At 42.9% G+C, this 17411-nt stretch overlaps 1 protein-coding gene across 1 annotated transcript in view; it reads right to left on the reverse strand.

Annotated features, from left to right (window-relative positions):
- WWP2 (WW domain containing E3 ubiquitin protein ligase 2) overlaps positions 1-17411 on the reverse strand; it is a 141886-nt gene that overhangs the window by 48425 nt on the left and 76050 nt on the right. Inside the window, exons 7-9 of the mRNA XM_082269685.1 lie at positions 17168-17257; positions 16844-17018; positions 8655-8709 (exon numbers count right to left, since the gene is read on the reverse strand). Coding sequence (XP_082125811.1) covers positions 8655-8709; positions 16844-17018; positions 17168-17257 — 320 coding nt within the window. The remainder of the gene's footprint in view (positions 1-8654; positions 8710-16843; positions 17019-17167; positions 17258-17411) is intronic.

A 17411-nucleotide genomic window follows, 5' to 3' on the forward strand; every position in this document is an offset into this window, starting at 1 on the left:
TAGAGATCAAAAGTTCTTAATCCAGCATAGGAATCCAAGGTAACAAGCCAACAAGTTTTGGGGATTAAAAGCATACCTTCTTTGTCAGGGCTTAAAATGCTATGCAAGATAGAGGAAAAGGAGTCGAATTGTGGATTCTGGGGTAAGGTATTTGCTAGCAGGAAGGCTTCAGCAGCTAATGGCTTTAAAAGTCTCAAAACCAGCAGATAAGGAAAAGGTATTACCTATATTCGTTCATGCACTACAAGAGAGGAGCTGGCAATATTTGCTTGTGCCCCTTAGCCCTTTAATCCTGTATGAAGGACAACCGACCTTGCAATTTTATTCAAAGCTCAACATAGTTCCTAAGATTGGCTGTCCTAAAGGCGATCAAATCGTGCCTAAATGTCTGACCACCCTCCAATGTCTATGGTTGGGCTTTGTGTGGCTAGAGATTGGCAGATAGACATCTGATAAAAGGTGTTACCTATATTGTTCCTGCACTACTGGCAATTTTTGCGTGTGCCACTCAGCCCTCCAACTCTTGTATTGAGGATGACTGACCTTACTAGTTTATTCAAAGCTCTACATCAGCCTTTATCAATCTTTTCAACACAGAGGAACCTTTGAAATAGTTTTTTGTCTCAAGAGAGCCCCTTCTAAAAATAACAATATCTACAACTCATGCTACATTAGTGCGATGGTCAGTGGGAAGAATGCTCCTTACACTTGTGGTCATTGGGAAGAATTGCCCCCTTACAGATAGCTAAAAAAGACCAATAGTGTCAGTGGGAACTTATCTGAGAAGCAGAAATCGGTCACTGTCAAGGAAACCCTAGACACCTCTGGAGGAACCCTGGTTGAGAAACCCTGCTCTACATAGTTATAAGATTAGCCATTCGAAAGGCAATCAAATCATGGCTACTTGTATAACCACCCTCTAATGTCTATGGTCGGGCTTTGCGTGGCCAGAGATTAGCAGATATCCATCTGATAACAATGGATGATGGCAAACCTCAGATCCCACCACAAAATGGGGTACAATTTCTATATGTAGTCAGAAAATAAGATGTGTCATTTATGCCCCTTGAAAGCCATAAGGTTCTCCTTGGATTTTGGGCCCCTCTGTGTGGCAAGGCTGTGAAAATTACGATTTCTAAGGTCCAAGGAAATGTTGGCATGTAACAAGGAACACTTTGGATGCTCTGAAGCAGGGGTCTCCAAACTTTCTAAACAAAAGGCCAGTTTACTGTCCTTTAGACTTTGAGGGGGCCGGACTTTGGCCAGTGAGAGTAGAAATATCCTGGTGGCAATGGGAGTAAACAATGCTCCATCATTGGTGTCAGTGGAAGGAATAGTGCTTCATTGTTGGGGTCATTGGTAGTAATAGTGCCCCAATGTTGGTATCAGTGAGAAGAATTTTGCCCCGTAGTTGGTGTCAGTGGAAGATATAGTGCCTTGTATCAGTGGAAGGTATAGTGCCCCAACATCCAGATAAAAGCAAGTAACGAGTCACATCTGGACCTCGGCCACAGTTTAGAGACCACAGCTTTAAAGTCCTCATTTATTACCCCTAAACTGCCTGACACCAGTGATGATTGAATCTTTTGCCATCACTTTATATCACGTGGCTTTGTAAAGCCACACTTACCACTAATTAAAACAAATGTTTTTTGGTCAAAAATAAGGCAAGGAACTATCTTTGCTAAATATTTCTGCTCAACTGCCAACTGGGATTAATCCAGCACTGGAGATATTTTCATGCTCTCTCTTCTACATAACCTCAACCATGAACACTTGAGTGACCTATGCATGCAAGACAAGTTTCTGTATGACCTCCCTTTTATGTTTACGGTACACCAGGCATGGCAGGGTTGTGTTTAATTAAGTTTCAAGCACAGTTTTCCAGATCACTGAAAGAAGAGAATAGCCCAGAAAATTCTAGACAATATACCCCATACCTGACATTTTAAGGCATATGACCTTTTACAGGCTGGCTTGTCTAATTCTTACGATGTGTAAAACTTTCACCTACATAAAAACTGGTCACTGGCACATTCTTATTTTACCGAAATTAGGACAAGACCTTGAAGGCTGGAATGTGACTGAGTTAATAGAGCAGTTATTTTATTTCTAGCAAAGACTAATACTAGCACCTTAGTGACTAATATAGACCAAATTCTTTAGGTTAGTTCGTTTTTATACATCTCTCCCAATGTATCCAGAAAAAAAGGCAAGCAGAGAAATTCTTCTCATGATTCTGGGAACAAAGAATAAATTCAGATCCGTAGTTTATTTTCCTCTAGCGATGGAAATAATTCAAGCATCATTGGTGACAAACAGCCACATACTGGATAGAGTGTGACCAACAGTAGATGCGAGAAAGGAAACGCCTTTTACCAACAATCTTCTTTCCTGGCGCCAACATGGCAGAAGGCATGTGGTATGCTGCCATGGAGTGGCGCCAGGAAAGGAGAATTATGGTATGTATTTGATACGTTCTCTTTACCTTCTCACATGCAGAGCAGAAGGCTTCAGGAGTGCAAAGTATAGCGCCATGCGTTTCTGCTTTGCAGGTAGTGATAAAGATGTAGTGATACGGCCCATAAGGCTAAAATGCATCAACTGCTGTATTGAATTTATGTATTTTGTGTAGTATTATTAAACTGAAGATTTTTAAGAGCAATAGACAGAGTTGCGGATTGCTTTCTTGGATGATTTTGCTTGCTGTTGAGCGACTGTGGATCGTGCGCTCATCGCGGAGGGATTTCGCTTCATGATTGGGTTGTAGCACCATAATTTTGATTTAGTGCAGGGGTCTCCATACTTTCTAAACAAAGGGCCAGTTTACTACCTTTTAGATCTTAGGGAGGCTGGACTGTGGCCCATGGGAGTGGAAAATGGTACAAGTGAAAAGAATAGTGCCCCATCGATGGTGTCAATGGGAAGAATTATGTCCCATCTTTGGTGTCAGTGGGAGGAATAATTCCTCATTATTGGTATCAGTAGGAGGAATAGTGCCCTTTCAATGGTGTCAGTAGGAGGAATAGTGCCATTTCATTGGTATCAGTAGGAGGAATAGTGCCCTTTCAATGGTGTCAGTAGGAGGAATAGTGCCATTTCATTGGTGTCAGTAGGAGGAATAGTGCCATTTCATTGGTGTCAGTAGGAGGAATAGTGCCATTTCATTGGTGTCAGTGGGAGGAATAGTTCCTCATTATTGGTATCAGTTGGAGGAATAGTGCCATTTCATTGGTGTCAGTGGGAGGAATAATTCCTCATTATTGGTATCAGTTGGAGGAATAGTGCCCCATCAATGGTGTCAATGGGAAGAATTATGTCCCATCTTTGGTGTCAGTGGAAGGAATAGTTCCTCTTCATTGGTATCAGTAGGAGGAATGGTGCCCTTTCATTGGTGTCAGTGGGAGAAACAGTGTGAGAAACAGTGTCCCAAGGGCAGGATAAAGCCAAGCAAAGGGCCAGAGTTTGAAGACCACTGATCTAAAGATAAAGACTCTGGCTAATTCTGAATGGGGAATCAACCAAGGGTCTTATTGTGAGTTTTCAAAAAATCAGATCTCTCTCTCTGACCAAATTAAGATGGCTGCAATGGCAAAACCATCTGGAAATCACATGAAAAAGTAGACAATCCCATTTTTTTTTCACATAAAAGCAGGTGCAGGTTGAAAGGCAGCCAAGGAATAAACAATTACTGCTAGACAGAGTTGCGGATTGCTTTCTTGGATGATTTTGCTTGCTGTTGAGCGACTGTGGATCGTGCGCTCATCGCGGAGGGATTTCGCTTCATGATTGGGTTGTAGCACCATAATTTTGATTTAGTGCAGGGGTCTCCATACTTTCTAAACAAAGGGCCAGTTTACTACCTTTTAGATCTTAGGGAGGCTGGACTGTGGCCCATGGGAGTGGAAAATGGTACAAGTGAAAAGAATAGTGCCCCATCGATGGTGTCAATGGGAAGAATTATGTCCCATCTTTGGTGTCAGTGGGAGGAATAATTCCTCATTATTGGTATCAGTAGGAGGAATAGTGCCCTTTCAATGGTGTCAGTAGGAGGAATAGTGCCATTTCATTGGTATCAGTAGGAGGAATAGTGCCCTTTCAATGGTGTCAGTAGGAGGAATAGTGCCATTTCATTGGTGTCAGTAGGAGGAATAGTGCCATTTCATTGGTGTCAGTAGGAGGAATAGTGCCATTTCATTGGTGTCAGTGGGAGGAATAGTTCCTCATTATTGGTATCAGTTGGAGGAATAGTGCCATTTCATTGGTGTCAGTGGGAGGAATAATTCCTCATTATTGGTATCAGTTGGAGGAATAGTGCCCCATCAATGGTGTCAATGGGAAGAATTATGTCCCATCTTTGGTGTCAGTGGAAGGAATAGTTCCTCTTCATTGGTATCAGTAGGAGGAATGGTGCCCTTTCATTGGTGTCAGTGGGAGAAACAGTGTGAGAAACAGTGTCCCAAGGGCAGGATAAAGCCAAGCAAAGGGCCAGAGTTTGAAGACCACTGATCTAAAGATAAAGACTCTGGCTAATTCTGAATGGGGAATCAACCAAGGGTCTTATTGTGAGTTTTCAAAAAATCAGATCTCTCTCTCTGACCAAATTAAGATGGCTGCAATGGCAAAACCATCTGGAAATCACATGAAAAAGTAGACAATCCCATTTTTTTTTCACATAAAAGCAGGTGCAGGTTGAAAGGCAGCCAAGGAATAAACAATTACTGCTAGTGAAGCTGTGCCTCGGGGTCTCAGACGGGAACGGGATGCTTCAAACATCTACATAACTACAAAACTGCTGGCAAGACACAGCCCCTCTGTGCTCGGCAATTACCTTTTATCAACTTTCCAAAGATTTAAACTGCAGCCCAAAAAACCCGCCAAGCTACCAATTTGGAAACTGATCATTCTCCTTCGAGCAGAGAGCTTCTGGTCAGTCCCAGCACTTGAGAACTTCCCACAATGCCTTGTTTCTAGTGACTTTACAGAAGACATGGAGCAATACACAGAGCATTTGCTGATGTCCTGTCTGTTCTACAGCTCTGACCACTTGCAGCGTACAAGTCGAATGTCTGAATATACACAGAGCGGGGGAGGAACTCGGTCTATAATTTTGGTTTTAGTCTTGGAGCACTGCCTATACAAAAATGTTCAACTCATTTTTTTTCTTAAGAAAAATACTTAAAGCCACAATTCCATTTAACTTTTTTAAAAAATGGGAGCCTGCAACCAGCAACCTACCTAATACATACAAGAAAAGGTAGTTCCTTGGAGCTATGAAAATACCACCAGAACTACACATTCATCTGGAATTTTGTACACCCGACACTATGCCAATGAGCCTCCATACACCCAAAACTAAACCAGTCCACTCTTATAAATTGCACATAAAAAAAACAAAAGACAAATGTTTTCCGGATCTTATACACTTACCAAAAAGCCACCCCTGTATAATCATATAGTCAAAGCCAAGCCGCTTGTCCCTCCAACCACTATATCTGCACCTTTGATAGTAGACTGGAACCGATATCTCGCGTAGACTCAATAAAATTGGAGGAAAGATAAAAACGCAATAGCGTAACTACGCGTATTACGCTATTGCGTTTTTATCTTTCCTCCAATTTTATTGAGTCTACGCGAGATATCGGTTCCAGTCTACTATCAAAGGGACGAGATTTGCTTCTGAGAACCTGCCTTTTGATTTACCAACTCTGGTAAGCGTATACCCATAGGGAGCTTGTTTGGACACCGTGTTCCTGATTTATATGGACTTTATGGACTTTATTTTCCATCACTCAAGTTAGCGCGACTTTTTATAGAAATATTGCTTGGGGTGTGGTCACACTTGAAGTTATTACTTTCTATTTACTATATCTGCACCTACTCTTCTCACCTGAAGCACAGCCAATGTTGGTCGCATTAGTGTCCTCAATCTGGGCCCTCACACGCCCAGAATAATGCACTGCACCAATTCAACCCATGTAGGCAATTATACTACTGGATCAGCATACACGAACACTGCGCCATTTACTATAAAGACCGAATCAATCAAATTCATCTTCAAGACGCACACAAACGCTCATTATTAAGGTGCAAACTTATCTACTGAAACCCGTACAAAGCCTCCTATCCTTCTGGAGCTCCACACACTTCTTCTATGTCTAGACCTACAAACACAGGCAGACCAGTACACACCCCACAATAAGTCAATTACTACTGTAGGGAATGACCTGTATACACCCCACAACAGGTCAATTACTACTCTAGGGAATGACCTATATACACCCCACAAAGAGTCGATTACTACTCTGGGGAACAACCAGTATACATCCCACAACAAGTCAATTACTACTCAGGGGAATGACCAGTATACACCCCACAACAAGTCAATTACTACTCTGGGGAATGACCGGTATACACCCCACAACAAGTCAATTACTATTCTAGAGAACGACTAGTACACAACCCACAGGTCAATTAATACTCTAGGGAATGACCTGTATACACCCCACAACAGGTCAATTACTACTCTAGGGAACAACCAGTATACACCCCACAACAAGTCCATTACTACTTTAGGGAATGACCGGAATACACCCCACAACAAGTCAATTAATATTCTAGAGAATGACTAGTACACAACCCACAGGTCAATTAATACTCTAGGGAATAAACTGTATACACCCCACAAGTCAATTATTACTCTAGGGAATGACAAGTATACATCCCACAACAAGTCAATTACTACTCCAGGGAACAACCAGTATACACCCCACAACAAGTCAATTACTACTCTAGGAAACGACCAGTATACACCCCACAAGTTGCTTTCTACACTAGGGAACCATGATACACCCCACAACAAGTTGATTACTACTCTAGGGAACAACCAGTACACACCCCACAACAAGTCACTTACTACACTAGGGAACAACCAGTACACTCCCCAAAACAAGTTGCTTACTACACTAGGATAGACCTGTATACACCCCACAGCAATTAGCTTACTACACTAGGAAACAACCAGTATACACCCCAAAACAAGTCGCTTACAACTCTTAAGGGAATTACTAGTATACACCCCACAACAGGTCGCTGAGTATTCTAAGGAACAACCAGTACACACCCCACAGTAAGTCTCTTACTACTCCAGGGGGTTAAATTTAACTCAAACTAAAAGTAAATATACCCAGCACTAAGCTACTTACTGCTAGAAAACTTGTTTTTGTGATCATCCAACATATCTAACTTCCCTGGATCTGCAAGGATCCAAAATTGTTCTACTACCTCCCCTGCAGATATTACCAAACCTCTTAAAGCCAATGTGCCCTAAGACTGAGTTCACACTTATGTGAATGTGGATGCGGGTTATGGAACTATTGCCTCGTTTCCACTGAGCGGTACAGTACGGTTCGGTACAGTTCAGTACGGTTTGGAATGGTACACCTTGATCAGGCTTGTGTTTCCACTGCCAACAGTACCTCAGCTCAACAGTACCTCAACAGTGTAGCTCAATCCTGTTAGTAAGGTACTAATGTGCTTGGTACCCCAACAAAAAGGTCCCAAAAACGGTTCAGAATTAGGGTACCATTCACAACTTTTGACAATGGAAACAGCAAAAATTGCGTACCGAACCAAACCATACCGCTCAGTGGAAACGAGGCATAAATATACAAGAGAAAGAACCCCTGATACAACATAAATTTTCAAATTCATGTTGTATCAGGGGTTCTTTCTCTTGTTTCAATTAATAGGATTATGGCACACAAGGGATAGCTCAAAACTTTCCATTCTTTGAGGCATAAATATACTAAAAACTTGGCCATCTATCGTCCAGGACCAGCAAACTTCTAACATAAAGCTTCTTTCGTTCCTTCCCATAAAAGCAACCTATTGTTGGTTTAGAGATACAAAAGAGCATCAAGTTTGAAAAAGTAAAATCAATATGATACTAATGATTGGCTAACTAAAGATTTCACAATCCAGTAGGTGAAAAAACAGTATTCAAGAGCCAGCAGGTCTCTGTTAGGGCAGCCAACAGAATCATTTTTAGAACCAGGATATATCTATATATAGATATATCTATATATAGATATATATATATATATATATATATATATATATATAGATAGATATATATACTTCTATGGATGATACATTTAAAAAAGTTTCAGCATAGTAAGCAAATCACCTGTAATGTTTTTAGGGGCACTGACTACCTGGCCACGGAGATTGGTTCAGCCTTACTATCACTGCCTTATTAAAGTATAATACAATCAGAACCCAAATGGCACAAAAAGTATATATATATAATATATAAAAGTATATATATAATATATAATCATACAGAACAAAAAAAAATTAACATCCCATTGGTTTTAACAAGCTCGACTTACACAGTACATCAATCACTTCACACATGGTAAACCAGTGGACTTTAGGTAGAAAAACTGGAGCAGTTGTCAATGCTAATCAGATTCCTAGTCTCATTTATAAGATGAAAACTGATTGGTTAATATATAAACCATCTCCGCTTCTTTTCCAATTATAAATCAGCCTCATTTTAACATTTCTAAATACTAGACTACTGATATTTTAACATGCACCTAGAAAGTTCAATGAAACAGTTTGTTAAGAAAGAAAGTGCTATTGCTTACCCCATCCATTGGGTAGAGGTCCAAGAGGATCATTGTCTGGTGCGGCGGCCGGGGACTGCGAACAGAGAGACAGCAAGGCAGAAAGTGAGGAAAGGGAAGCAGGTAACTAGGCAGGTCCCCTCTAGTGACAGGACAGTGCTGGACTGGAGGCTGCCCTTCAGCAGGAGATGCCATGTGCTTTGCAGACGTCCCCAGCTGGACCCAGCTCTCACACGTCCGACTTGCTCCCAAAACCAGAGGGGAAAATATTGCAGGCCTTTCAAATGAAATCATTCCCACAAGCCACCAGTAAACGCCCAGCTCTTCCCGGCTCTGGGCTCAGATCCTGGCCCCCCTTTCCAACACAGACCCCCTCTCTCACCTCCTCCCCTCCCAAAAACCCAAAAGCCCGTCCCTTGGCAGAGCCGTGAGCAAGAGTAGCCCAAACTGAAGGAATATTCAGCAACTTATAGGCACCGCTTGCTACCCCCCTTCCCCTGGATCCTGGCTTACAATGCACCTTTCTTCTCCTGCAGTGAGGGGATGCTTAGAGAGAAGGAGGGAGGTGTGTAAGGGGGGTGTGAAATTGCTGGGAGGTGCAGAGGGGGGGGCGTGCGGGACTGCTAATGTTTATATAACTCTCCCTCACTTGACCAGCTCCGAAGTCCCCGGGGGAATACAGGACCAGTCTCCACTGTGGGCAGTTTGTGTCGACCTCCTGAAAAGATCCCCCACAAAATACCAGCAGCAGTTGTGAAAACACATGTAATGGGCATTTGTGCATTCTTATTCTGATGAAACAGAGCCCCGTTGCACTATTCAATCGTCTAAGAAAAGGAATCTTTTATGGGGGGAATGTGTGGCATGTATTTCCATTGCCTGCCCAGTCATCTCATTCATCTGTGTGCTACTAAGAAAAAATATTATAGGCACAGCTTGAAGGAGATATTAGGAGAATAAACCATACATACCATGTGGACAATTCATAAAACCCCCCCATTCCAAAGCGTTTGGTAATCACTTAACTTACACAAAGGCATTACTGCTTTTAACACGAGTTTTTATACATGTGCAGTTTTGTCGTTTTTAGCTGTAATTTTATGTTTGCGATTTTTTTAATTTTTTTATGCATTATTCAAAAGTCGGGAATAAAAGTTCAAGAATATTTATTTTTCAATGGTACAGAAGGGGTTTGTCTCCCTGCGTGTCATTAAAGTGGTTCTAAAGGCAGAAGGTGCATTCTGTGTGCTTAACCACTTAAGCCCCGGAAGATTTTACCCCCTTCCTGAGCAGGGCCTATTTTGCGATTCAGCACTGCGTGAATTTAACGGACAATTGCGCGGTCGTGCGACGCTGTACCTAAACAAATTTGACGTCCTTTTTTTCCCACAAACAGAGCTTTCTTTTGGTGGTATTTGATCACTTGTGCGATTTTTTGATCATGCACTATAAACAAGAAAAGAGCGTCAATTTTGCAAAAATAACAATATTTTTCAAATTTTTTTATATGAAATTCCCCAAAAAAAATGTAAAAATCAAAATTTTTTAACATTTTCGCCCAATTTGTTTTATGCTACATATGTTTGGTAAAAAAAAAATTGCAAAAAGCGTATTTTGATTGGTTTGCGCAAAAGTTATCGCGTTTACTAACAAAGGGAAAGATTTTTGTCATTTTTGTTGTTTTTTTTTTACCGCGTAATGGCGGCGATCTGCTATTTTTTTTGCGGTACTGCGACATTGCGGTGGACAGATCGGACCCTTGACTGACATTTTTGACACTTTTGGGGTTACCAGTGACATTTCTACAGTAATCAGTGCTATACATATGCACTGTTACTGTAAAATTACACTGGCAGTGAAGGGGTTAACTTTTTTTGAGAGGGAGGGGTGGTGTGTGTCCCTAGGGGCGTGATTCTAACTGTGATTGGCTGTGGCTTGAGGTGTAGGAACAGTGATCAACGGTCCTACATAGTAGAACCGTATGATCAGTATTTCTACACAGGGGAGAATGACAGGCGGCTTGTTTACATTAGCCGCCTGCCTTTCTCCCTCTGCACCGACGATCGCCGAGTGACCGGCGGACATTGGGTCCGCCAGTCACATGTGCGGGGGGGCCGTGACCGCGCGGGAGCGCGCTCGCTCCCTGGACCCTCACAGGCTAGAGACGTAGTACTACGTCGCTCTGCCTGTGAGGGGCTGACCGCCGCAGTAGATAGTCGTGCGGCGGTCGGCAAGCGGTTAAGTTCCCCCCCGAATACTTAATCCTAGTACACACGATGAGATTATCAGACGAATGATTGTCCGTTTCTTTTTGGATGATAGTCTCCATATCGAAAACAAATAGGTTACTAAAGTACGAAAATTCTCGTACGACAGAATAAAAATTGGGAAATTATGTCATGTATTTGTATTGTATTTTCAGACAAAAAACGTACTGAATTAAACTAAAATCGTACAATCTGATATCATATGAGAAGAATTTCGTGTTTGTCCCTTTGGAAAATTTTGGACGACAGCTGTGTACTAACAATCAAATTATCGTACGATCGCTTTGAAAGCGGTATTTTTTGTACAATATTCTGATCGTGTGTATGGGGCTTTACCTGAGCCCCATCTCGATCCAGCGATGTTGCACAAGAGCCTTGGTTGTCTGGGACTCTCCCTCCTGATTGGCTGAGACACAGCAGTGAGCGCCACTGGTTCTCGCTGCTGTCAAAAGTCAGCGAGCCAGAGGAGAAAGATGAGGTGAGACCGAGCCATGGCTCTGTGCCTGAATCAACACAGAGCAGCGGCTCAGGTCGGATGTCCCCATAGCAAGCTGCTTGCTGAGGGGGCACTCGGCAGGAGGGAGGAGCCAGGAGTGCCAGCGGGGGGCCGGAGAAGAGGAGAATCTGGGCTGCTCTGTGCAAAACCATTACACAGAGCAGGTAAGTATGTTTGTTATTTTAAAAAAAAAAACGAGACTTTAATATTACTTTAAGCTGGCCATAAATGGTTTGAATCTTGGCCAGTTCAGCAGGTACCGGCCGAGATTCAAACCATCTATGGGCAGGCTGATTGCACCCAATGCGATTGTACAACTTGGGTACAACCAGCATGTAAGATTTTTCATGCGATTTTTGCCAGCTATAGCCGCTAGCAAAAATCACTGTGTTCCCCCAGTAGGGACACTACTAGGGACACCCCTGACCACACTCCCCCTTCCCGGGAAACACAACTGCTTCTCGGGAGGGATTCCCTCATCAACACTGACTGCGTTGATGGGGGAATTGAGAGATTTTCTTTCCTCCTAGAAAACCGCATCATGTCCATGCCCCAACCCATGCTCCCTTGCGGGTCTTTACTCACTTTAAAAGGGTAATTATACTGTGGATTCACAGTTGCATTCTGTACCCCTTGAACGCCTGAAGAAGCTCAAACAGCGAAAACACATTGGGACATTGCACCTTCCATTGTCATCTCAGATGACCTGGCCGTCTGACAGCAAAGCAGGTGGGGCTGAGAATGCCCCCGCTGACGTCAGCCAGGAGGAGGAAAGAAGAGGAGGAGAGAGGCGACCAGTCACGTGAGCACCGATCTGCGTGCTAAAATCAGGTACACAGCGACATTTTTGAAAAAAAAAAAATTCAAATGCACTGGGGACAATATTTAACATAGCAGAGCGGATTGTTGCAAGGTTATTGTACTATGAAAGCAGGAGGGGAGGATCGTGGAGTGGACAGAGCAGACAGACAAAGAGGGGAGGGGGGCAGAGAGGACAGAGGAGAGCTGCGGATGACGGAGGAATGAAAACTGACCACTGTGTCAGGGCTCAGCAGCCATTATAAACTGTGGTCAGTTTACAGGGGGGAGGGCAGAACCAGGCAGGATCAGCCAGGCATTTTAGGTGATAGAAGGGGCCAAATTACACAGCACAAGCACTGTGCTGTAAAAAAAAAAAATGATTTAAGAGAACAGGATCCAATATTTTTTTTTGTAGGGTAATAAACACTTTAAGAATATGTTTTTTGGCACATAATACACCTGCGGATTCCCTGATCTTGGAAGCATTGTTTTATATTATTCTGCATTATCGTATGTATATAGTAAACGTATACATTTCTTTGGTAGAAAAAGCCCCTAGCATTAGTCTGGCATCTTATGTCTACAGCTCCTCACAGTGTGCGTTAGAAGCTGCAGCAAGTCAGATAGAGCCCGTCTCATTTCCAGCTTCATCTCGCTCTTTCCTATCCAGTCTTACTGTCCCTGACCTGCCCTTTCAATCATAAAGGGGAATCATCATGTGTGCATTAGTGAGGGTAGACTGCAAATGCTCCTCTTGACTGACACCTGACCCTGACCTCAAGGCATTTTACTATTTGTACAACTCCTCCCAAGAGCAAGCCCACTGCTTGAATACTTATAAAAAGAGTACGGAGGTAATGTTTTCAGAAAGCTATGTAGAGCACCTTGCAGGCCCCCTCTCACCAGCCGCGATCTGCCTGGGCTGCACAGGGAATCATAGAGACCCAGTAATTCCATCACTGGGTCTACTATAAGGTATGCAATAAAAACAAAAAGATTATTTTTTAATTCCAACAGCATGTTGATGAGGGGGGGGGGGGCAAAATACAAGCATATTAAACTTCATCTTTAGTGTTTGAGGGCAAGTCCAAAGGTTAAGAGTTCATTTCTGAGAGAGCTGAATGGTTAGACTGAGGATTAGGTGGACAGGTCAAATCAAGGGATAGGTTGAAGGGTCAGGGGGAAATTGTAATTTATTCTTGTCCATTGTTAACCACCTCTGGACTAGAAGATTTTCCCCCTTAATGACCATGCCATTTTTTTTGCGATTCGGCACTGCGTTATTTTAACTGACAATTGCGCGGTCGTGCGATGCTGTACCCAAATAAAATTGATGTTCTTTTTTCTCCCCGCAAATAGAGCTTTCTTTTGGTGGTATTTAATCACCTCTGAGATTTTTATTTTTTGCGCTCTAAACAAAAAAAGAGCGACAATTCTGAAAAAAAAAATATATATATATTTCACATTCTGCTATATAACATTCCCAAAAAAAAATAAAAATGTTTTATCCTTTTAGGCCAATTTGTATTCTGCTACATATTTTTGGTAAAAAAAAAAAAAATCACAATGAGCGTATTTTGATTGGTTTGTGCAAAAGTGTCTACAAACTAGGGGAAAGATTTATGTAATTTTTATTTATTTTTTTGCTAGTAATGGCGGCGATCAGCGATTTTTAGGGGGACTACGACATTGCGGCAAACAGATCGGACACTTGACATTTTTTACACTTTTGGGGGGACCAGTGACATTACTACAAATACTAAAAATATGCACTGTTACTGTAATAATGACACTGGCAGGGAAGGGGTTAACCTAGTGGGTGATCAAAGGGTTAAATGTGAGCCTAGGGGAGTGTTTACTAACTGTGGGGGGATTGGGCTTTTGAAATGACCATAGAGACCTGTGATCCTACAGTCAGGTCCATAAATATTGGGACATCAACACAATTCTAATCTTTTTGGCTCTATACACCACCACAATGGATTTGAAATGTAACATACAAGATGTGCTTTAACTGCAGATTTTCAGCTTTAATTTGAGGGTATTTACATCCAAATCAGGTGAACGGTGTAGGAATTACAACAGTTTGTATATGTGCCTCCCACTTTTAAGGAACCAAAAGTAATGGGACAATTGGCTACTCAGCTGTTCCATGGCCAGGTGTGTGTTATTCCCTCATTATCCCATTTACAAGGAGCAGATAAAAGGTCCAGAGTTCATTTCAAGTGTGCTATTCGCATTTGGAATCTGTTGCTGTCAACTCTCAATATGAGATCCAAAGAGCTGTCACTATCAGTGAAGCAAGCCATCATTAGGCTGAAACAAACAAACCCATCAGAAAGATAGCAAAAACATTAGGTGTGGCCAAATCAACTGTTTAGAACATCCTTAAAAAGAAAGAACGCACCGGTGAGCTCAGCAACACCAAAAGACCTGGAAACCCACGGAAAACAACTGTGGTGGATGACCGAAGAATTCTTTCCGTGGTGAAGAAAACACCCTTCACAACAGTTGGCCAGATCAAGATCACTCTCCAGGAGGTAGGTGTATGTGTGTCAAAGTCAACAATCAAGAGAAGACTTCACCAGAGTGAATACAGAGGGTTCACCACAAGATGTAAACCATTGGTGAGCCTCAAAAACAGGAAGGCCAGATTAGAGTTTGCCAAACAACATCTAAAAAAGCCTTCACAGTTCTGGAACAACATCCTATGGACAGATGAGACCAAGATCAACTTGTAGCAGAGTGATGGGAAGAGAAGAGTATGGAGAAGGAAAGGAGCTGTTCATGATCCAAAGCATACCACCTCATCAGTGAAGCATGGTGGTGGTAGTGTCATGGCGTGGGCATGTATGGCTGCCAATGGAACTGGTTCTCTTGTATTAATTGATGATGTGACTGCTGACAAAAGCAGCAGGATGAATTCTGAAGTGTTTCGGCAATATTATCTGCTCATATTCAGCCAAATGCTTCAGAACTCATTGGACGGCGCTTCACAGTGCAGATGGACAATGACCCGAAGCATACTGCGAAAGCAACCACAGAGTTTTTTAAGGGAAAGAAGTGGAATGTTATGCAATGGCCAAGTCAATCACCTGACCTGAATCCGATTGAGCATGCATTTCACTTGCTGAAGACAAAACTGAAGGGAAAATGCCCCAAGAAAAAGCAGGAACTGAAGACAGTTGCAGTGGAGGCCTGGCAGAGCATCACCAGGGATGAAACCCAGCGTCTGGTGATGTCTATGCGTTCCAGACTTCAGGCTGTAATTGACTGCAAAGGATTTGCAACCAAGTATTAAAAAGTGAAAGTTTGATTTATGATTGTTAATCTGTCCCATTACTTTTGGTCCCTTAAAAAGTGGGAGGCACATATACAAACTGTTGTAATTCCTACACCGCTCACCTGATTTGGATGTAAATACCCTCAAATTACAGCTGAAAGTCTGCAGTTAAAGCACATCTTGTTTGTTTCATTTCAAATCCATTGTGGTGGTGTATAGAGCCAAAAGTATTAGAATTGTGTCCATGTCCCAATATTTATGGACCTGACTGTATATAGAAGGATCACAGGCGCTCCGCGATCATTTCAGAGAGAAGAGCGGTCAACTATGTTTACAACAGCTGACCGTGCTTCTCTCTCAGTGAGGAGCGATCGCAGGGGTCCGACGGCAATCACGGCCGCTGGCCCTGTGCAACGGCATCCCCGCTGCCTAGTGGGGACGGGAGCGCGCGCACTCTCCCCCCAGCACCATGTGCACGACCGACGTAGGGCTACGTCTGTTCGTGCAGGAGGGCCAGCCTGCTGCAGTAAATGCGCGGCGGGCGGTCCAGAAGCAGTTAACACATGTCTGCGACGGTAGTCACTTTGGTTGGGGGGCTTGTGGAACCCAGATTACCTTAGAGAGGTCATGAAACTCCTTGTCCAGCTTTCCCGGCCCCTCCTATGTGTAAGTCACCCTGTATCTATTAGGGGCAGAGGGTGACTGAGAACCCCAGTCGGGTCTGCACTAACCAGACACACAGTACAACCAATCAGACTCAGCATTTAGTTTTACCCCTGTTATCTTGGGTTCTATATGTGTGGTTTGTGTTGAAAGAATGAAGGGGCTCTTTCACTTAGGACAGTCATATTTATGAACAATATCACTCAAATATATTATGACAAATTGGTTCGACCTCTTCAGGCTGCTTGTAGGAGTTTATCTCATAGACCATTGCTAGATAGTTTGAGAAGGGGCGGGGTTTGTTATTGTTAAGTGCCTTTATTCCATTGTTGTATTGTTTCTGTCTGCCTTGGGATCGACCTATTATGGGATGTATATGTGTATGTGGATTAGCTGCTAAAGGGGAGGGGGGATTGTCCCAGAGGGTATATCTCTTTGTGCCTGTGTTTGAATTATGCTTCTTACCACCCTACACTGATGTCTCGACAAGTGGCTGGGTGGGCTAAGGATCTTGGACCGTGCTGGTACCAGGCAAGCGAAGCTTATACAGCGGTCATACTCTTCTTGAGTACGGGGTCCATCACAATGTCAAAGTTGCAAAATTGTGCTTAGACATTTAGATTTGTTTTAGCCTTAGGCACAAAGGGATTTACTATAAACATAAGACACCTTACCATTTTATTTGTATGGCGTGTCTTACCTGGTACAGGTAGCGCTGACTCAGCTGCTGCATTGCCCCCTGTAACTGGTTCCTCTGCGTCTGCCATTGCTCGTAGTTGCGGACGTACTCCGCTGTAGGTCTTTGCCAAGTGGTGGTCCGGGTGTTGTGGTCAACGTAGTAGTATCGCCCTCGACTGTCCACCCGCTTTTCCCATCTGTGTGGAGAAAACACAAATGTTTAGTTGCTGCAGGCATTGAATAGGCTTTCTACAGCATCCCCCCCCACCACCACCACCACCTGCATAGCGGAGGCCACATGGCAGTGACATGGAAAGAAGTTATGCTACAAAGTGTGAGGTCTCACCCAGGTGGCAGAGGTCGTTCCCACGTGGTGGTCTTTGTGTTATGATCTACGTAATAAACACGTCCATTGCTCAGCATTCTCTGTTCCCACCTAAAACAGAAATGTGGGTTTTAAAAAGGGAAATGATTTATTCAATTGCATACAGAATAAAAAGAACCTGGCAAATAATTTAGTTTAAAATGAACACTGGCATTCAAAAACATGCACCAAATCGGTGCCCCCATTTATGTTTATTCTTATTAAT

The sequence above is a fragment of the Pelophylax lessonae genome (assembly GCF_965119305.1).
Source record: "Pelophylax lessonae genome assembly, chromosome: 10".
NCBI classification, from domain to species: Eukaryota; Metazoa; Chordata; class Amphibia; order Anura; family Ranidae; genus Pelophylax; species Pelophylax lessonae.